We start from the raw sequence: 21,958 nt of genomic DNA, 5'->3' as shown, positions 1-21,958 counted from the left end.
GGGCATCTAGTGAGAATCTAAAGGGACTACAATACACCTGGAGGAGAAGGCAGGTTTTCCACAATGGGATGGGGAGAATTATGAGTCTCAGCAAGAAAGAGGGCAGAGAAAGGAGATGGAAGGAATGAGAGGCACGGGAGCAGGGTGGGATGCTGGTGCAGTGGGGCTCTGAGCATGAGCCCGCAATAGAAGCTAGAGACGGAGAAGATGCTGCTTGTGGGTGGGGCTGGCTCAGCAGGAGACAGGTGGGCTTGGAGGAGTCAAGGGAATCCAGGCCCAGTTACTGAATTCTCAACTGGTGCCAACTTTCTGCCCCGGTGAGTTGTGTGGCTCTGGACCCTGCTCAAGCTCGGGTTCACCTCCGTCCTGTCAGCCAGCCCTGTCCTAGACCTGTGGTCCATCTCAGGAACCCTCCCTGATGTCTGGTCCCTGCAGTCTGAGACAGACTTCCCAGATACAGCTGCCTGCCAAGGACTTCGACATGTCACTGAGATGAAGTGACATTGGAGCAGAGACCTGAGGAGGGAGGGGGTAAGCTACGTGGACATGTGGGGAAAGGGCCTTCCAAACAAAGTGAACAGCAAGTGCAACAGCCCTGGGGCAAACATGCACTTGGCACATCCAAGGAACAAATAGAATGGAATGATCTGAGGAATGGGGCAAGTTATGTGGTGGGAGAGGTGACAGAGGTGATACCACCCTCGTCTCTCACTTTACCCACCACCATGTGCTCCCTGTGTTGAAGGCTTAGGTTCCTGTTCTATTTTCAAGCCTAGTAACTCTGACTTCATTTGGTGGCAAGGAACCCTGATGTGATTTGTAAAACGCACACTGGCCAGGTCTACATATCTTTACCCACCTCCCCACACTCATCCCATACTCTCCAGTGATTGGAGAATTCATCTGGGCCAGAGACAGGTGACACAGTTGTGGCCAGTTATGGGTTTTAGTAGGTCATTATATTCTAGTTACAACTATTACAGCCCAAAGAATAATCTGTGAGCAAACCTCTGTACAGTATGTCTCTCCATGGAGTTAAAAGACAGCTTTGAAAATGATAGAGATTTAATCTATCTCTGTATCGATCGATCTATCTACCTACCTACGACCTACCTACCTATTGATCTTATCTGTCTGCATCTCCAATAGAAAAATGGATAAAGGACACAAAAGCAACTAACAAAAGAGATATAAATGACTGAACACTTTGAAAACCTCAATCTTTCTAAAACTCAAAGAAATGTATATTAAAACACTGAGAGTAGCCAGGGAACATGGTCAGTAGCCAATGTTATTTAGAAAAAGGGGAAACAGACTTTGCCAAGCATTACTAATGGTGATGTTAAATTGACATGACCTTTCTGGAGGGCAATCTAGAAATAGGTAGGAAAAATGTAAATAGGTATACCATTATACAGCAGTTTTGCTTGTAGGAATTTATTCTTAGGAAGTAATTGGACAACTCCACAAGGACATATGTACAAGGATTTCCAGGGAAAATGGCCTAAACCTCCACAGTAGCAAATTGGTTAAATAAATCATGCTACATGCATACCATGGAATAGTCTTTAGCTCCCAGAAATGATGTAAAGGAGTATTTATTGACATGGAAAGGAGTCCACAATATAATAAGTACAAAAGCTAGATTACAAAAGTGTGCAGTGTATGTTACAATTTTTTTGGAAGATTCTGTGTTATGTATTAAAAGTCTAGAAAAAGTAAATACATATATCAAAGATAAATCATTTTTGGCTACCTCTGGATTATGGGATTCGTTTGATTTTTTATTTTTTCATGTGTTTCTGCATTCTCTGAATTTTAAGTAATAAACATGTATAACTTTTGAAATCAGATCAAATCAGTAATGCTGAAATGCTCTGAAAAGTGAAATGAAATGCTTGGTCAATAGATCTCTGTCGAAAGATCACCTTTCTCCTCTGCTCCCACTTGAAGCCAATCCATCGTGGGATTATGCTTTGACTCTCTCAGACAGATGAGTATCTATCCTATTTTTAAAAGCTCCCAGAGAAAGGCTTCAAAATTTCCCTTGACAATCCATTCCAGGGTTTATCGAATCCATCTGAAAAAGAAATTTCCCCTTCTATCTAATCTGAAACACCTGTTCTGTTACTTAAGCCACTGCTTTTCTCCTTCAACTTGCAGTGAAAATAGGAACTGGTGACTGCCATTTGTCCTCATCAGGACCAATTATTTTCCAGAATATCTAAAATTATATAAATCCTACAGGTTAAACACATATGCATACACACACACTTTCAGGACTCTCTAAACTGGCATTATCACATAAGCAAACATTACATTCAAAGAAGCTATTTGGAAAGCCCTGCCCCATCCTAGGCTGCTTAGAAGGACGGAATTTCAGCCCCAGATTTTTTGTTTGTCTTTTCAGCAGTGGCACTGTGGGGAGAGTAACCTTGAGCAGGGATGAGAACGGGAGATGCAGGAAGCTATCTCAGACTTGTTCTGGTTGGTAAGAAAGAATGTCATTCCTAAACCTTGAGAAAAGCAAAGAGAAGAGCAGATTGCTAATGCCGACAGTCCATGTGAATGATACATTGTGACAAGAGCTTTCTCTCTCTCTGTTCTTTAATTCCTCCTCCATCCTGCTCTCTCCCTCCATCATCTCCTGCCCAATCTGTTGACTTCAACCCCATCATGGCAGATATTTATTGTCCGTTTACCATGCGTCACACATTGTTCCAGGAAATCTACATGTACTCACTTAACTCCCACAACCACCCTAGGAAATGGATTCCACTACCCCTATTTAAAGCGGTTTCATTCAAGAGCTCTCTCCTCTACTTGCTGGGCACCAGATGGTCTCCAGATGCAGCCCTTTGGAGCCACAGGGGGTTCCCCTGACCCCAGAGGGGGCTCTGGGGCAGTAGGGAGGTGTGCACAGGAGCTACCATGCCTCAGTGACCCAGAGAGCTAAGTGGGGTAGAGTGGTGGAGACCTCAGGCTTCGGAGCCTGGAGCAAATGCTGTCATTGACAGTCATGCTTTCCAGGATGACTTCCAATCACCAGGCTCTGCTTCTCTGTGCCTGAGGGCTTTTGTTCCCCAAACCACAGGAGGCCACCCTGCCCCTGGGAGTAGCCCTCACACGTAGGTGTTGGTGTATAAATACTCTGGCTCCCTCAGCCCCTGAACTGGATAATTCTGGGTCACGAATTTTGTATTTTTTTCTCCATGGGATTAAAGTGCCGTTACCATAGTAGTAACTGATACAACAGTCATCCTTCATGAGCTGCCTTCCTTCTCCTGAATCACTTCCCACTGCCCAATATACTATTCATACTTGAATCCTTGTCTCCTTCGTGGGAAAACCTAAGGCCGAGTCTATGAGAGGCCTGGTTTGAACTCCAGCTCCCAGCCTTTCATCCTATATGACCTTTGATGAGCTTTAACTGAAAAAGGGGCGAGGTGCTGCAGGGGTTAGAACTTTCTATATAGGAAGTTCTGCACACAGACACTGAAGAAAAGGCCATACCTACTGTTGTTGGAAAGAGGGTAATGTTATGTGGTCACTGTTTCTATTCCTAAACAATAAGAAAATACCTCTTCCTTCCTCACTAACACTGCTGGAAACTTTAATCCTAAGGCTTGCAGCTGACTGCTCTCTAGCCTTGGACCAGAAAAGCTAACAACAAATTAGACCTGTTGTGAAGACCTGATATCAGACATAGTTCCTTAGAGCTCAATTTCTATTTCAAAGAAATAATTGCAAGTAATTTTCCAGGAATGAGTTTTCTACCCATCTGCCAATTTAGAGATGCTAATTCCTTCCTTGGGCAGAGTGCTTTAATGTTGACAGAACATTTCCATCCAACTTCTATAATTGCATTTGAGTCTCACGTCTGATCCTTGTGTCAGGATAGGATAGCTTGCACCCCGTAATGAACCCCTCGATCTCAGTGCATTCACACAACAAGTGTGTATTCCTTGCTCGCTCTCTCATGAGTCAGCTGGGTGATCTACCCTATGCCATCGTCTCTGCAGCATCCACAGATGGACCATCATCATCTGGAATATGGCTGCTCACTGTGGCCGAGGGAAAAAGAGCACTCGGGAGCATTCTGTTCTAGCAATTACATGCTGTACTCAAAAGGAACACTCTCATTCCCTCTCAGAATTCACTGGCAGGATTGGGTTCTGCCACTAACCTGGCAAGAAGCTGATCCTACCACTAACCTGGAAGGCAGGCAACTGGAAACTGCTGATATATAGAGTAATGACTACCAGCGTATCATTCCACCCACTTTATTACGGGAAACGTGAGAAATGGTGAGTTTAAGCACTTTCTTAAAGTCACCCAGGGAGTCGGGGCAAAGCAGGGTGTAGGATCCCAGTGTGGTTCTTTCTCCCTGAGATGCCTGGAGACTACACTGGCAGACAAGGTCCCACCTCTCTCCTCTATCTCCAAACTCAGCAAACCTTAACCATCTTTGTAAGCCTCCGCAGTGGCAATCTCAAGGTCAAGGACTGAATAGTGAATGGTCAAAGAAACTAACTTTCTGAAGTACCTTGGGGGTCAGGTGATAAGGGGAATTTTTTTTTTTAAGCAGTAGGATGTGGAAAGGAAAGCGGCCCCTCCCTCTTGCTTGAGAGAGAGAACCACCCTGTTCTCAGAACCAGGGAGGACTCTCCAAACAGTAGGATTTGAAAGCACTCAGACCAGACCACCACTACCTCAAGCTTCAACGCGGTGGTGCCCCAGAGTCTGCGCACATCAGCCTGTGAGAACCAAGTGTGCATCTTTTCCCCGCTCCACCTGCAGCATAGTGGTGGCTTGAAGTTGGCCGTGGTAGGAATATTTATACCACAGAAATTGGAAAAGCTATAAATCCAGGGTTTTTATCCTCCCAGACTGCTGGTTGTTAAACATGTACCAGTGCACTACTGTTCCTACTGTCAGTTTCTCATGCACGACTGGCTTTTCCTTCATGCTCCTGCATGCCTCGTGGGCGCCTGTGGAACCCTGAGGACTAGAAAGCTTCTCTGAGGAGAAGGGCTCTGCCTTTTCCCTTTTTAGAGTTCTTCCCTTCCCTGGCACACACTTACATGGCCTTTACTGTTTGCCAGGATCATTCTAATCACTACAAGTATAAAGCCTCTAATCCCTATGAGGAAGGTGCTATTATTTTACAGATGAAGAAACTGAGGCACAGAGAGAGTAGGTAACTTGGCTTGGGTCACACAGCAAGTAAGAGGCACAGGCAGGATTTGAACCAGGGTAAATCCAACTCTAGCATCTCTGCTGGTAATAACCACACTCTATTGACTCTCAGAGCACATAACAGAAGAATAGGAAGATTTTAATTAGTTAAAAAAAATGTTAAATACTATTTTTCTGAATATCCAGTATGAATTATATCTGGCAACCACATTGTTAAAGTGGATTTTTTTTCACTTGTTAAATATTCATTTATTGAACACTGGCTGTACGCAAGCTCTATGCTAAGTGATGAAAAGGACACCAGGATGTGGGCAATATGAGTTGCCATTTATTGAGCTCAAACTAAACAGGCACACGGCAGGTGCTGACGGGGCTACAAAGATGACCTGGATGAGTGATGATGGTGATAGCAGTGAGAGTTACTGTTATTTGAATGCTTAATACATGCCACACACTGTGATGAGTGTCATTATATTTTAATTTTGTGACATCTTGTGAGACAAATATTTTACATTGTGTGCCCATTTTACAGTTGAGGAAACTGAGGCCCAGAGAGGTGTTGGAAGCCATAAAGCATGTCAAAGAGCTCACCATCTGGGTAGCTCTGACTACACTCTGTCTGCAAGGCAAGAGAGTTACACTCTGGGGTTTCTCTCCATCACCCTCTGACCACAGTTAAGCAGTTCCATCCATGTTCCAATCAACTCTGAAAGCTGACAGTTTGGCCTTCAGGAGATCTTTGGCATTGTCAATCCAACACTCTTCGAATACAGATATAGTGAGAGGAAGCCCATAAATCAAAAGGAAAAAGATTTTTCCAAGCACTTTTGTAAGAAACATGAATTATTAACATTCTGAAAAAGCCTAAACAAGCATAGATGTGTTTGATACTCATTGAGTTCAACACACAGTGTCAACGAGACCAGAAATTCATTACATGCTCAGTAGGGAGCTTAAAAAACCAAAGCAAGGACCTCTTCTTCCAATATACACCCGGCTTTAGAACCTCCTATGGGAACACTTTCAGTATGAATAAAACTTTGAACTTGAAATTATCAAAGTTAACTTTGAAATGAAATGTTACTATAAAAAGCAGGATAAAATTTTTAACAAATATGCTAAAACTTGTACAACTCCTTGAATGTTTTTGTCTTTAAAGATGTTTCTGTAGAAGGTTAGCCTCTTGTTCAACTAATAGTGTTATCCCTTAAAAGTATTGGTAGCACTATTTTTAGAGTTGTTTTCTGGTTTAATCTGGGAAGCACACACAAAAAGCAACCCTCTGTGTGTATGTCTATGTGTGTGCATGTATATGTTGTGCACATGTGCATGTGTGTAGAGGAGGTATTACTTTGGAGTCCAATTTTGGATTCAATATGTATGTATATGTATGACTGAAATACTATGCTGTACACCAAAAATGGATGCAACATTGTAAACTGACCATACTTAAAAGAATTTTTTAAAAATTAAACCTGTATTTCTGGTTTAATTCAGTCCTTTTTCTTACTATGTTTAGTTCCAAATGACTTTATGCTCTTTCTAAAAATAAGCTTCACCTGCCACAAACATTGTAACCACCAAGGAGAGACAAAACAATATGTCACAGTCTCTGCAGGGCAATTCTTAAAGACTAGTTCTCCAAAATGACTGGGAAGGTAACTTCTTTAGAATACTCAAGGTGAGTGCTTTGAGAAGAAACATACTTATTTGCATGATTTTTTAAAGTATTTTTATCCCATCACTTTCAAAAAGACCTGAAGCATTTGTTGATCATTTAAATTGTCACATTAGTTTATGCTAGCATTTCATATGACCAAATTCCTGGGAAATGCTTGTTTTTGTTTGAACGAGAAGGAAAAAAGATAAAGTTTTACATTGAAAGGTGTGAAAAGGAGATACTGGGAGAGAACAAGATCATTAAAATACTTCATTTAAATATGAGTTTAATATACTAAATTCATATATAAAAAGACATGATCAACAAACAAGATAAGGGGGAATTATTTTAAATCCTTACCTTACATTATAGAACAAGACAAAATAGAGACAAGAGAAGGAGTGAAGTATAGACTATAATTACAATGACTGATGTTGGAGAAATGGGAACATTGCTGATGAGAATATAAAGTGGTGCAGCCACTTTGGAAAACAATTGGGTGTCTCCTAAAAAGTTAAGAATAAATTTACTGCATCACCCAGTCATTCCACTCATAGGTATCTACTCAAGAGAAATAAACATATATGTCCACACAAAGAATTGCATATGAATGCTCATAAAAGATTTTTCCTTATAGTCAAAAAGTAGAAACAACCCAAATGTCCATCAACAGATGAGTGGATAAACAAAATGCAGTATATCCATCAGTGGACTATTATTCAACCACAAAAAGAAATGAAATACTGGTATATGTTACAAAATACCTAACCTTGAAAACATACTAAGTCAAAGGAGCCAGTCACAGAAGACCGTATAGCATATGATTCCATTCATATGAAATGTCTGGAACAGGAAAATCCACATAGGCAGAAAGATTGTGTTTGCCCAGGACCAGGGGTAGGAACGACTGCAAATGAGCATGAAATTTCTTTTAGGTGATAGAAATGGTCCAGATTTAGACTGCAGTGAGGTTTGTACAACTCTGTAAATTTGCTGAAAGTCATTGAATTGCATACTTAAAATAGATGAATTTATGGTATGTAAATTATACCTCAGTGACACTCATAAAAATAAACACTATAATTAATGACTTTACCTTCTATCTACTTCTGGTTCCCAAGCTTAAATTCAGTATAAAAAGTAAGAAAGGGGTGGTAAACATGATTACGTAAAAATGTAGAGGTTTTATACATCAAAACACAAAACAAAAATAAAATGCAAAGAATAAATCGATAACATTCACCACACATAAGACAAATTTTTTAATTAGTATATAAAAATTTCATACAAATCTATGAAAAAAACTAGTGAGATCCCAACATTTAAATGGGTAAGGGCATGAACAGACTAGTTCATCTCCTGCTTTGAAAAATGACTAATAAATGTATGAAAAATATATCCAACTCTAAGAATAACCAGAAAAATATAAATTTTAAAAGCTATAATTTTCATCAATTGATGTATCAGTTTTAAAAAAATGTAATATTCCACACTGGCCTAGGTATGGTGAGGCAAATCTTGTGTCCTGTTGGATTAAATACAAGTAAGGATGTCCTTTTAGGAAAACAATTTAGCCATTTGTTTCAGAAGTCTGAAAAATATCTGTCACCTTTGGTTAAATAATACTACTATGATTATATGAGAAAATAATTTAAGATATAGGAAAAAACTTCATATACAGACATGTTCAACTGAATAGCATTTATAACAATAGATAATAAGAAACAGCCCAACTGTCCAAAATAGGAGAATATTTTAGTAAACTATTCTGCATTCAATGGAATACTATGTACCACTAAAAGTATTTCCAGAGAATTGATAACATGGGAAAAACTTGAGTCACCATGTTCAGTGGAAAAGAAACCCATCAGTATACAAATTATTAAGTGAAGAAAAATCACATCAGGATAGAGCATCATCTCAATTAGTATGAAATGTGTGAAAAGACGATTGGATGGAAATATACTAAAGTATTAGCTGTCACTACCTCTGGGTAGGTGGGATTTCCAAATATGCATTATAATTATACCCTCATAGTTAGAAAACATAACTTTCTGCTGTTTTTGAAAAGGAAATCTTCAAAGCCAAAGACCAAAGCACGTACCCCAGGACAGCTCATTGCCTGAGTTTTGAAGGTCATCATACCTTATCTATCAACAATTGGTACTGGATTAACTGATGCAATGATTTGATGTGATATATTAAAATTTAATTCACTGGATAGAATACCATACTCTTTATTATTCACATGCTTTTTAAACCAACTAACTGCTTGGTTGGCAGCAGTAAATTATTTTGTAAGGAAAAATTTAGCAAGCTGTCTACCAACTGGGGCTGGCCACCATTATTCACAGCCTATTTGTTGCCTTCGATCATGGCTCAGCAGAGCAATCACTGTCTACCATATACGAACAGCTACCATGCAATTAAGGCAATTCAGGCCCGAAGTCAGTCAATTCAATGAGACAAATAAGGTTCTTCAAAAAAAAAAAGTCTTTTGGCATCACATGAAGCAAAATTGATTGACTGACTGAACATCTCAGTTTTCAGCTGATTTGCATAGTATTCTGAGCATTTCAACCTGCAGCCATTTTGTTTGAGGTACAGCCTGTTTCCAGCTACACTATCTAACCAGAGCCAATGAACATTTTTTTAAAATCTGCTATAATTATCAAGGTGCCAATGTTTCATTTTCATTCTGACTGACAACCACCCTAGGTGCCGCCAAAATGAACTGCAGGCACTAAAGGGAGACGGTCTCCAGCCTCACCCCAGAGCAGAAATTCTGAGGAATTCGGATCTGATTTCTAAAGAAAAAGAAAAAGAAAAAGAAAAAGAGCAGCTTCTCACAAAAGTGACGGTGCTGAAATTAGCCGCAATTCCCAGAGCTACTTCCCGTTACATATTTACCAGTGGCTGTCGCAGCCCTTCAGTGCTGATTACACTTTCCTTAGAACATGAGACTGTTGTGAATGTTTTTCTTCCTGTCTTGTCTGCCTATAGACACTCACTGGGCTAGAAATATCTGTTCTATTAGACCCTCTAAAGAAAATAGGGCACAGCCCCAGCCCAACGTTGAAGTAAAGTACTTCCCTGGGGGTGCAGAATCCTAGAGTCTGGTCGTTGCAATTTCATTTACAGTAAGACTTTGGGCAAGTCATTCCATGAGGCTGCTGTGCAAGGCATGAAAAATAGAAAGTTTGAAGCATTCCAGATTCAAAAGTACGTAAGACAGATCAACTAAAATGCGAAATAAACAAACAATTGGTTGAAATGCACAGCTAAGCTCATAAGAAAGTAAGGGAAATCCTCAGAGGACCAAAGGAAAAAAAAGAAGAAGGAGGAGGGAAAGGGGGGGAGGAGGAGGAAGGAGAAAACGGAGAAGGAGAAGAAGGAAAAGAAAGAGCAAGAACTCAGAATTTTTTTAAATGGTAGAGAAGATAAGAGTCCCAGAGACAGTAGAGGGCCAGATGACAGAGCACCTTGTGGGCCAAATGGTGACTTGGAATTTATTCTAAAAAGCTGTAAAGACAGAGAAGGGTGAGTTAACTTGTAGAAGGCTCTCTTGGAGTACCTTGTGGAGAACAAACCATAGGGAAGCAAGTCTAGAAGCCAGAGCACCAGTTAACACAACTGGCCAAGCAAGAGGTAATGATGGCCTGGACAACCTGATGCCATGGTCTGAATGTGTGTGTCCCCCAGAATTCACATGTTGAAATCCTGACCCCCAAAGATGATGGTGACCAAAGGTGAGACCTTTGGGAGGTACTTAGGTCATGAGGTACTTCATGAGTGGAATTAGTGTTCTTATCAGAGACACCCCACAAAGGTCCCCAGCCCCTTCTACCATGTGAGGATGCAGCCAGAAGATGCCAGCTATGGACCCAGAAGAGGACTGGTTCACCAGAAAGCAACCATGCTGCACCTTGATCGCGGACTTTAGCTCTCAGAACTGTTGGAAACAAATTTCTGTTGTCTATAAGCCACGGAGTCTGTGGCATTTTGTTGTAGCAGCCTGAAAAGTCTAAGACACTTGGTGCAATGAAGATGGGGAAACAGCCAGACCCTGGAAAGGCCAGAAGGACTTCTAGATTGATTGAAAGTGGGTTGCAAGAGAAAGAGAAGAAAAGAAGAAACATGACTTTTGAGAATTGTGGCTTAACTGGAGGATAGAGTCGGCTGTTCTGAGACAGGAAGGGGTAGAGGAGGAATAGTAGAGGAATCAACAAAGATCACTGGTTTGTGTATGGACATACTCTGTTTGACACCATATTAGACCAGCCACTAAAGATACAGGTATTATGCTAATAACTTTTGACAAAATCAGCAAGTTCCAAAAAGTAAAACTTTCCAACCTGACTCAAGAATAGAAAACTTGACTCAGAACTTTAAATTGTCAGTGGTAGTGTGTCTTGTCTTCCCACAAAGAAAGCATCAGTAAATTCTAACAAACATTCAGAGATCAGAAAATTTCCCGACTTAATTACACAACCTCTTAAGAGCAGAAGGAAAAAGAGGAAGACAGGAAGAGGGAGAGAGATGAGGAGGACAGGGAGGAGGAAAGATGGACCATCCCAATAACTTAAGGAAGCTAACATATCAGAATGAGACAAGAATCAGGCCAAAAAAAAAAAAAAAACTATTCAACAATCTCATTCTCAAACACAAGGGCAACAATTCTAAATAAAGTATTGGCAAACCAAATGTGCCACTCTAGAAAAAGTAAAATACATAAAATCAAAGTAAGTTTAATACTAGAAAGTATTTTCATGTAACTTACCTCAGTATAAATCTATGAATAGTTTTCACCACAAAGGAATCAAAAATGGTGAGTAAACATGCGAAAGATGTTCAAACTCATTACTACGCTGGAGAAACATTATTTAAACATACTAAGTTGACAAAAAGAATTTTTAAATCTGATAATACCAATGGTAAGCAATCACCAACTCAACAGCAATAAGTAACCATTAACAATAAGCAAATAGCAATCCCTAGCACCTAGACTGTTACTTTAAATACCGTTTCCCAGAATTCTGGAGAAATGGCTGATTCCGGGTCTGTGACATAAAATGTATAAAAAGAATCTGGCACTTCCTGTCACACCAGAAAATCAGAAGCCACAGTATTACCAATGGGGCAAAAGGACTTACGCAGGCTCCCCGGCTGGAGATGCAACAACTGAACATCCATAACCTAATAGCTATAATGGATTGAAATAGCAAATGTATTTTAAATGTGTAGGTAATAACTTTCAAAATTCACTGGTTATATCTAGAGGATGAGGAGAACCAATTTGTCATTGTGAAAACTGGTAAAAAAAAAAAAAAAAGGCAAAATCAAGCAAATGGAATCTGTTTACAAACTGTATCTTGGGATACCAAATAGTTGAGGAGGAGAAGGATTTTTTTAATAGAAGTATTCCAGCTAATAAATGAAGTGAGAGTGATAGAATTTTAATATTTTAATGCCATGATTAAATAATGAGTCTTGGCAATAATCATTAATGACTGTTAATATCATCTAAAAAAACCCAGTTAACTGGATATTGTATGCTTCCTGATGGATGGAAGTACAACACATTATCTGATTTACTCTTGTCAAAAAATTGAAGCCAAAACTGAGCAGTTCTCTAGATCCACCAATTTACAGGAAATAGAGGGTCTGTGAAACATGTTGAATGACACACTGGAATGCAATCAGCAAAACCCAGACTGTGGAAACTATACACAATAAATGACCTGGTTTCTTCAACAAAGAAACTGTCAAAAACAAAATAGAGATGAACAAGAAACCTGTATAGCAAGAAAGACTTCAGAGTTACAGCAAGCAATTGTAATCTATGAGTCTCATTTGAATACTGATTTGAAACAAATAAAATCATAATTTCTGACATACTCAGAAAAAAATGTTTTTAATGTGACAGTACCAAGGGTAAGCAAGACTGTGGGGTAACAGATACCCTTACACAGTGCCTGTGGGAGTGTAAACCTTCCCAACCACTTTGGTAAACAACTAGTCATCATCCAGGGCATGCGATGCTGTGCATGACCTGCAGATCAGCCACTCCACTCCTAGGTTTATACTCTGGAGAAACTCTTGCCCGTGGACACCAAAAGACGGTATGGCAGCATACATAGAGGCAAAGGTTGAATAGTAAAACTCTTACCCAAAAGTCCAACAATTACAGCAGCAAAAATAAAATGTGGTGTATTCATAAAAAGAGCTATCACAGTTCAGTGAAAAATGAGTGAACAGAGTTGTCTGTATCAATATGCATAAATCTCATATCACATTGCATATTTTTGAAGGATACATACAGAACGATACCATTGATGTAAAAGTCAAAAGCTTATAAATGTAAACAATATATTAAGGTTATAAGTGTGTGTGATGGGCTTAAAAAAAAGCTTAACAAAGGTTGAGTAGATCTGTAGGTAGTAAAACCACACGAATGACAGAAAACAAATATGGTTACAAAAGGGGAAAGGGAGGGAAGGGATAAATTGGGATTTTGGGATTTGCAGATACAATCTACTATATGTAAAACAGATAAACAACAAAGTCCTACAGCATGGCATAGGGCAATATATCCAATATCTTGTAATAGCCTACACTGGAAAAGAATATATAGCCCACCGCCACTGCCGGCCTAGTTACCATCACACCCCGGGAGGAGCCGCAGCGGGCCCCGGTCACCAACACCGCAACCATGAGCAGCGAGGCCGAGACCCAGCAGCCGCCCGCCGCCCCCGCCCTCAGAGCTGCCGACACCAAGCCTGGCACAACAGGCAGCGACGCAGGGAGTGGCGGCCCGTGTGGCCTTACACTGGCGGCACCTGCCAGTGGGGACAAGAAGGTCATCGCAACAAAGGTTTTGGGAACAGTAAAATGGTTCAATGTAAGAAACAGATACGGCTTCAACAGGAAGATGCATTTGTACACCAGACTGCCATACAGAAGAGTAACCCCAGGAAGTACCTTCACAGTGTAAGAGATGGGAAGACTGGAGTTTGACGTTGTTGAAGGAGAAAAGGGTGCAGAGGCAGCAAGTGTTACAGGCCCTGATGGAGTTCCAGTGTGAGGCAGCAAATACGTAGCAGACTGTAACCATTATAGATGCTATCCACGTCGCAGGGGTCCTCCAAGCAATTACCAGCAGAATTACCAGAATAGTGAGAGTGGGGAAAAGAATAAGGGATGGGAGAGTGCTCCCCAAGGCCAGGCCCAGTAGCGCCGCCCCTTCTGCGGGCGGAGGGTCCCACCTTACTACGTGCGGAGACCCTATGGGCGTCGACCACAGCATCCCACCCCTCCTTTACAGGGAGAAGTGATGGAGGGAGCTGACAGCCAGGGTGCAGGAGAACAAGGTAGACCAGTGAGGCAGAGTATGTGTCGGGGTTATAGACCATGATTCCGCAGGGGCCCTCCTCGCCAAAGACAGCCCAGAGAGGATGGCAATGAAGAAGATAAGGAAAATCAAGGAGATGAGACCCAAGGTCAGCAGCCACCTCAACGTCAGTATCGCCGCAACTTCAAGCACCGACGCAATGTCTGGAAAACCCTAAACCACAAGATGGCAAAGAGACAAAAGCAGCCAATCCACCAGCTGAGAATTCGTCGGCTCCTGAGCCTGAGCAGGGCGGGGCTGAGTAAATGCCAGCTTACCATTCTACCATCAACCGGTTTAGTCATCCAATAAGAAGAAATGAATATGAAATTCCAGCAATAAGAAATGAACAAAAGATTGGAGCTGAGACCTTAAGTGCTTGCTTTTTGCCTGTTGACCAGATAACTAGAACTATCTGCATTATCTATGCAACATGGGGTTTTTATTATTTTTACCTAGAGACGTCTCTTTTTGGTAACAACAAACATTTAAAAAAAAAAAGCCTGGTTTTTCTCAATACACCTTTAAAGGTTTTTAAATTGTTTCATATCTGGTCAAATTGAGATTTTTAAGAACCTCATTTTTAATTTGTAATAAAAGTTTACAGCTTGATTTTTTCAAAAAAAAAAGTCAACAAACTGCAAGCACCTGTTAATAAAGGTCTTAAATAAAAAATAAAAAAGAATATATATATAACTAAATTACCATGCTATACAATCAGAAACGAACACAACATTGTACATCAGCTATACTTCAATTAAAAAAAATACGAATGATAAAAACAAAATTCAGCCCAGGATTTACTACAAGGACAGAGGGTGTGAGGAACTGGATTAGAGAGTGACTTCACCACCACTATTTCTCAAACTGGCTGAGGACACAGGCATTTGTACATTATTCTTTATAATATATACATATATATTCTTTTATGTATATACCATATTACCAATTTTTATAAAGAGGGTGAACCAGATGTCTAAAATCCTTCCTATTACTTAAAATTCAACCCCTGTGACTTCTCATTTCCTTCACCTTCCTCTTGGGAAAAATAATAGTAATTTTCTTAAAGGATGTGGTGAAGATTAAATAAGTTAGTGCACATTAAGTGCTTGGATTAAAAGCATAGGAAGAGAAAAGAAAGGAAAGATATAGGACTAGTGATGAATATACAAATGTCCCATTCCCTATAAAGAAAGAGTGACTCTAAAATTCATAAATCTGAATAAAGTATGCATAAATCTGCCAGACATGTTCTAAGAAATGATCTGTGTACACAAGTGCCATGAGAATTTAGTATACTAATAATAAGATTCAATTATGTCCAATTAGATCCTATTATCGCTTTATTTTCACAATTAAATAAATAAATAAATAAATAATAAAGTGCTTGGCTTAAAGCCAGACATACAATAAGACACATGAAGTGCTCAATAAATATAACCCGAACTACGACCATCATCTTCCTATTTACCACCAGCACTGCCAGGGGAGTACATCTTTAATCAGATGATGAAGGTGAAGAATTAGGAAAATCCCTAACAAAGCAAGTAATCGCATTGTTTCTCTCAGCAGAGCCAGGGCCAGTGTTGGGGGGAGACACCCTCCTTCCCCTCCCTCCCCACGGCTGGCCTGGTTCTGACGGAAACTACCAGCTGGGTCCCAAAGCTGACACTCTGAAGAGTCATGACAGATTAACACTGAGAACGCGGAACCATGGTGTTGCCTCAATAGCCAAGTGTTCTCAAGGAACATGGAGAGAGTCATGTCCTGATGCTTGAAGAATGTGATGACCTCATTCCAAACCATCAGTCCACCCTGCCCCAGGCCTTTCAAGCCAGTCAGACAGACACACTCACCACCATGACTAGTCCTTCCCCGAGTGCTCTTGACCTGCATCTTCCCCAGTCTTCCCTACACCCATATGGAACTCTTGCCTCCATGGTTCCAGCCTCCACCTCTCCCAGGGCACTGTGGACCTGACTCTCTTCTTCGCCTCCTTATCATTTACATTACTGTCACTCCTATCAAACTGTAGCGTGTCTCACCCTGTGGTGCTCCTCCTTCTGGGATGTACTGAATAGGAAAATGTTTTCTGCATCCAGACCCTATCCGGAGGCTTTGGTCAAATGCTTTTGGTTGCAAGTAACAGAAACCCAAACTCACATTGACATAAACAATTAAAAGATGATATTGGCTCAGTAATTAAAAACTACAATCATGGGGTGAGTTTCAGTGTCCCAATGATGGCACAAAGACACAACTTATTTTCATCTTCTCTCCTCTGGTACCTGCTTCACCCTTAAAATTGACTCCCTGCATGTTGCATAATGGCTGGAAGTAGCTTTAGGGGCTGCAAATTTCCTTGTTTACGTCTTACAGGAAGGAGAAAAAATCTCTCTCCCAGTAGCTCTCATAGAAGTAAGACATCTTTTCCAAAAGTCTCTGGGAAAAAATTGGGGGGCTGTTCATTGGCCTGAATTGGATCCTGAACTGTGGCCAGGGGGATGAATCTTCTGGTTAGAGAATAGATGATCAGAGCCCAAGGCTGTTTTTGCAGCAGAATCTCCTCTCCTCTGGCACGTGGGCTAGTGGAAGAGGCACAAGGCCTGTGCCCTCTTTCACCCTCACCTGCAGATCCACTTTCTGCTCTGTTCTATGCCCTCAGCAGCAGACTCTTCAGAATGCATCACCCCAGCTGCCTTGCTCTCTGGCTTCTAGTTGGATTTGATCCTGGGAACACCAACTGATGATCAGAAGGTGGAAGGAGAACAAGGCAGGGGTAACTGTCTCCCCAGCTCACCCCTTACCTTGCTATGGTCCTAACAGGCTGTGTTTCTCTAGAGGGACAACTCGTGTGGGGCAGGCTCCAACCGTTCCAACTCCAGCTGTAGCCAGGCTCTGGTCCCAACACTCCCTCCCTCACCCCATCAGGCCCAGGGGTAGTAATGGCTCCCTGCTGTTGGCTGTCCCTTAGTGCTGTACCTTCCTTTGTTGGTCCCTGTCCCATCCACATCTGTGTAACTGGCCCCTTTGTTAAACCCTGTGATTGTACCGTCTGTTTCCTTCCCGGACGTTGACTCCCACAGTATCTGGGTGAAGACTGGACAATGTTCCCAAGAGGAAGAGAATGGATACCAATGGGAAACAAGTAACTGTCCCTTCATGGTTTCTAATAAGCAGTTTACTATTCTACCTTATTATTCTGTTATGGATTACACATGTGAACAATATTTAAATACACACACACACACACACACACACACACAACAGCAGTCTTGTCTCTTTCTGGAGAAATGCTCTCGTCATTCTGTGAGAGCAAAGGACTTCCACTTGCTTCATGAGCTCAGGCAAAAAAGTGCTCAGATCTTCAGACCTGCTGCTCCTGCCAATAACCCTGCCTGATTGCTCATTGCATATTTCAATAATCAACTGGAGGATGGAAGACAGAAAAACAGGGGAGAGAGTGAATAGACAGGGGATCTCAGAATGGAATAAGACCTAAATGAGTTATTCCACAAGAAACACACACTTCACCGGTCTCCTGGTTATTTGACTGGACTTCCCCAGTGGCCGCCAGGGTTCCCCTCAGTACCATCAACCCCTCCTCCCCTCCACACGTGACTCACTGGAACCCTGGGAGAGGTGAGCGCGTGCCCACAGCAGCACAGTTTAGGGCCAAACCAGTTTGGGGGAGGGGGGATTTGTATGGGGAAGAGGGCACAAGTTATGGGATTTGGGGGCCTGCTACACAGGAGAATTCTTATTGAGTAGAAAATATTTCAAGGAGTCCACGTACAATAGGGAAGAGTACAGCAAAAGATGTGAAAAGATGGGCTTAGGACTCTGGAAAAATCTCATTCGAAAAAGTCGCCCACCCCGTATCCCTTTGGGAAAGAAGGAACCCCTCAGAACTGGTCTAACTGGTTGTCAACTAAGAGGAACAGAAGAGGAAAATTTTCTCGGCTTTCTCATGATTAATGTGCATGTATTCCGGGTGTGTGTGTCTGTGTGTGTGAGAGAGAGACAGAGACAGAGAGAGAGAGAGGGGAGAGAAATTGATTCCCCACCACTGATAAAGCTCCCTTCTCCTCTCATCTCCTTTGTAGCTCTGTGAATGTGCTTTACTGGGGGAGCCCACCTACATCCATTGGCCCCCATCCTGACAGCTGGGGAAAGACACACACCCACACAGGGGCCTGCACCTGGCATCCCGCCTCACCACAGCTGTTCCAACCACGTAAGAAACATGGGGGTCACCGGTCATTCTCCATGAGAACAAAGAGCCAAGGATGCAGAGATAATTGTGTCAAAGGGATTTGACTTCCTGGATGACCTCACTGCAAAGATCTGCAGAGCACAGATAAGCATCACGGGGCTCTGGCTGAGGGCCCCTCCAGGGAAAGAGAAGCCATGGAAAGCTGACTTTCCATATTCCGTACTGCTCTTTCTTGACAGAGGGACAGACACCTGTGGTCATCAAAAGTCATGATGTCCCAAACTAGCTCTTGCCAATTCCACAAGGAAGACAAACAGGGGTCACGTCACCCCCAGTGTAAGTCCTCCACTGACTCCATGGGGGTCCCCTGGGGAGCTTTTCCTTCTGTATCCCCCACCATAGATTTCTCATATTTTCAGTCAAATGAATTTGTATGTCATTCTTGAACTTTTTCTTTCATGTTCTCAGAATATACAGCATTAAAAATAGTACAAATAGGTAACCAAAAAAAGTTACCTCAGAGATTTGTGAGCCTAATAGCTATAGTTAGCAACAGAGAAAATTAAATGTTCCAAAGCATTTATTTATTCATTCTCCAACTATTTTTTCTGAGCCCTTTCTGTATCAGACACAAATTCAAGCATGGGAAACAAAGATAAAACACGTTCCCTATTCTGGAAGAGCTCACAGACTTGTTGGAAGTCACAGACACTTAAAACAAATGGCTATGTAAGTGCTACAAAGTAATTTTATCCCTAAGAATTCTGCTGATATTATGTTAAATAAAAAATAAACCCAGAATAAGAATCAGAGATCAAGGCTTTGTTTTATAGTGCTCAGTTTTGGCCCTGGAATTTGTTCTTTTGTCCAATACTCTTATTCCAACTCAGTTGCCTCATTCCAATAGAACTTTATGCAATGATGAAATGGTTCTAAATTTGTGCTAACAGGGTAGCTGCTAGTCATCTGTGGCCATTAAGTATTTGACTAGTGTGACTGAGGAACAGAAATTTAAATTTTACTGAGCTTTAATTACTTTAAATAGTCCCATGTGGCCAGTGGTTACCATTTTGCATAGCACAGTTCCAGAGTTTTAGTCCTGTGTACATCTGGCCAGATTTCCCGAAACCAGTGAAAGTTAATCAATGGAGATTAAAATCAAGTAACACACCAACAGCCACGATCAACGAGGCATTAACAAGTCAACTGCCTGCCCACCTGGACTCACTGGACCTTGAATGTATGGAAGAAAATAAACCTGTTACTCAGATGGGGCAGAATGGGAGGCAGGAAGTGTGACCATAATGCGAGGCTAAGCGGCTAAAATGGAAACTGCCGGCACGAACAAACCAAAGAGCAAATCTGAGGAAGGCAGCACCAAGCTGGGGAGTGTCAAAAGCAGAATTAAACAGGTTCAAACTCAAGTCAAATTTCCAAAACTTTGAGATATCAGAGAAATCAATAGACTGCAATCCAAAACCCATTTACTGACAGCCCTCCTTCCATCAGAAATGTCTTTCTGAACACTGTGTGCTCAGCACCAAGGGGGAGTTAAGAAATCTATAGTAACATCAATCTCTGCCTTAAAGAAGCTGAGTTTTGCTTGAAAAGACCAAACGCACACACACAGAACAATGAGAAAATGATACAAGACAGTATCCAGCAAAGCACTGAATGGTATTTAACTCAGCCATAGCTAAAACTCACCTGTGAATAGTAAGCACCATGGGTGGAGAAGAAGGGTGGGGGCGAGTGAAGGCTGCAATCACAGGAAGGTCTTCATGGAGAAGAGGGTTTTGATACGGGCGTTCTGCAACTCTCAGAACTCAATTCAAGTTAGCCTGGTGTAGGGAAAACGGAGTCAGTCAGGCTCCCTCGCCAGGAGCCCGGTGCCCAGTGACGCAGCAATATTACCCCGCATGCGCAGTACCCCTGTATTGTTATGTAACAGATGACTCGCGCTGCACAGGCGCAATGGTTAGCCCACGTAGTTCACGTGGTTGGCTAGGTGCCGGCTTTGTTTCCCTCGCTACATAAGGCAGGCGGGACTTTCCGCCGCCGGCGGCATTGATGTCTGTGTACTGCGCTCTGTAGTAAAGGCATGTCAGAGATACCTACGGCTCCGCAAGCGTTCTTCCATCTGTCCGAATCCGTGAACCTACCCGGCCTGGAGCACCTCGAGCGCCTGCATTACACCTGGCATCCCAGGTCTCGTCACAGCCTGGTCTCCACCTGCCTTCAGCAGTGTCCTCATCAGACTCACCCCACCCCTGTTTTTGCCAACAGTTTCCCAATTTGCACGTCATCTCTTGCGCTGAGCCATTGTATAGAAAGAATATTGGTGAGCCCTCCAGGGACACCCAGCACTGGAGTCACAGACCTCTGCTTGCATCCCAGCCTTGCCAAGTCATAGCTGAAGGACCTCAACCAAATTCCTTAACCTCTCTAAGCCTTCGTTTCCCCATATGTAAAATCAGAGTAAGATTACCCACCCGTAGGGTTTTTGTGATAATTAAATTAGATAAATAATGGGCTTACAAACAATAACAACAACAAAAACCCTGCTTTTCATACTTTACCTGACAATTTCCAACCTATCTTTTAAGGTTCTTCTCAGGTATTCTCTGACCGCCCTTGCTGTTGAGTGCTTTTCGCAAAGAAAGGCTGTGCTTACCTCACTCATAGCCAATGAGATAAAGTGTCTCAGTTCACTTGGAATAGTCCCAGTTTATGCCTGGCGCCTGTGTAGCTTTTAGCATTTGTCCTAGATGTTTTATTTTTCTATAAAGTACTGTTAGTGGTGATTGCATTAAAATGTGTTAAGAGGTGAGTTTGGTAGATGTCCACTTTGTACTTCCAACTTCCTGCAAGTATGTAAGATTTATGGGCAGTAAACAGGGTTCTCACTTTAATACATGCTTAAATCTGAAAAGTGACCAACTATACTGTTTCTTTTCCTGAGCTTTTCTAGCTGAAAACAGGAATAGGTGATAACTAACATCTCCCTATAAATCTCAGCATGTAGGGCACTTACTGCTGATAAAATGAAATATATACGTAAATCTTTCTGGTCTTGGAAGGTGGGAGGAGACACGTTTGGCACCGCTATTCCTGCTGGTCATTTGGTGTACCAGCCAGGCATGTGCTGGCCAGTGCCAGGGCCTGAAAGATGCACAAAGCCACCAGGACTTCAGCGTAGTCTTTGGAAAATAAGAGAAATTATATATGTTAGGCACCTGTGTGAAATAAGCAGGAGTTAGAGACTGAGCAGTCTCATGGTAAAGGGTATAATGAGTAGTCTGAATACTCTTGCTATAAAGGAATTTTCCTTTATAATATGGCATAAAATTACAACTGTTTATTTTACTATTTGGTAACACTTTAAAATTTGGCAATACATGTTTTCAGCAGGAATTGAACAAAAATGTGCAAGTTAAATTTAAAACCAAGTACTGAATTTTCATGTATCAAGAAAATTGATGAATATGTAACT

The 21,958-nt window shown here is 41.7% G+C and overlaps 1 protein-coding gene and 1 pseudogene across 2 annotated transcripts in view; one reads left to right on the top strand and one right to left on the bottom strand.

Moving 5' to 3' along the window:
* Positions 1-21,958, bottom strand: part of TOMM7 (translocase of outer mitochondrial membrane 7) — a 287,417-nt gene that overhangs the window by 20,782 nt on the left and 244,677 nt on the right. Inside the window, exon 4 of one of the 2 annotated variants that reach the window (XM_074367370.1) lies at positions 20,287-20,306. The exons of the other annotated variant lie outside the window; for it this stretch is intronic. Coding sequence (XP_074223471.1) covers positions 20,302-20,306 — 5 coding nt within the window. The 3' untranslated portion in view covers positions 20,287-20,301. Of the gene's footprint in view, positions 1-20,286; positions 20,307-21,958 lie in introns of those variants that run through there. 2 annotated transcript variants of the gene reach the window in all.
* Positions 13,570-14,659, top strand: LOC105079800 (Y-box-binding protein 1 pseudogene; annotated as a pseudogene).

This window comes from Camelus bactrianus, chromosome 7 (genome assembly GCF_048773025.1).
Source record: "Camelus bactrianus isolate YW-2024 breed Bactrian camel chromosome 7, ASM4877302v1, whole genome shotgun sequence".
NCBI lineage: Eukaryota > Metazoa > Chordata > Mammalia > Artiodactyla > Camelidae > Camelus > Camelus bactrianus.
Note: the sequence above shows the minus strand (reverse complement) of the source record. Positions and strands in the feature narration are given on the sequence as shown.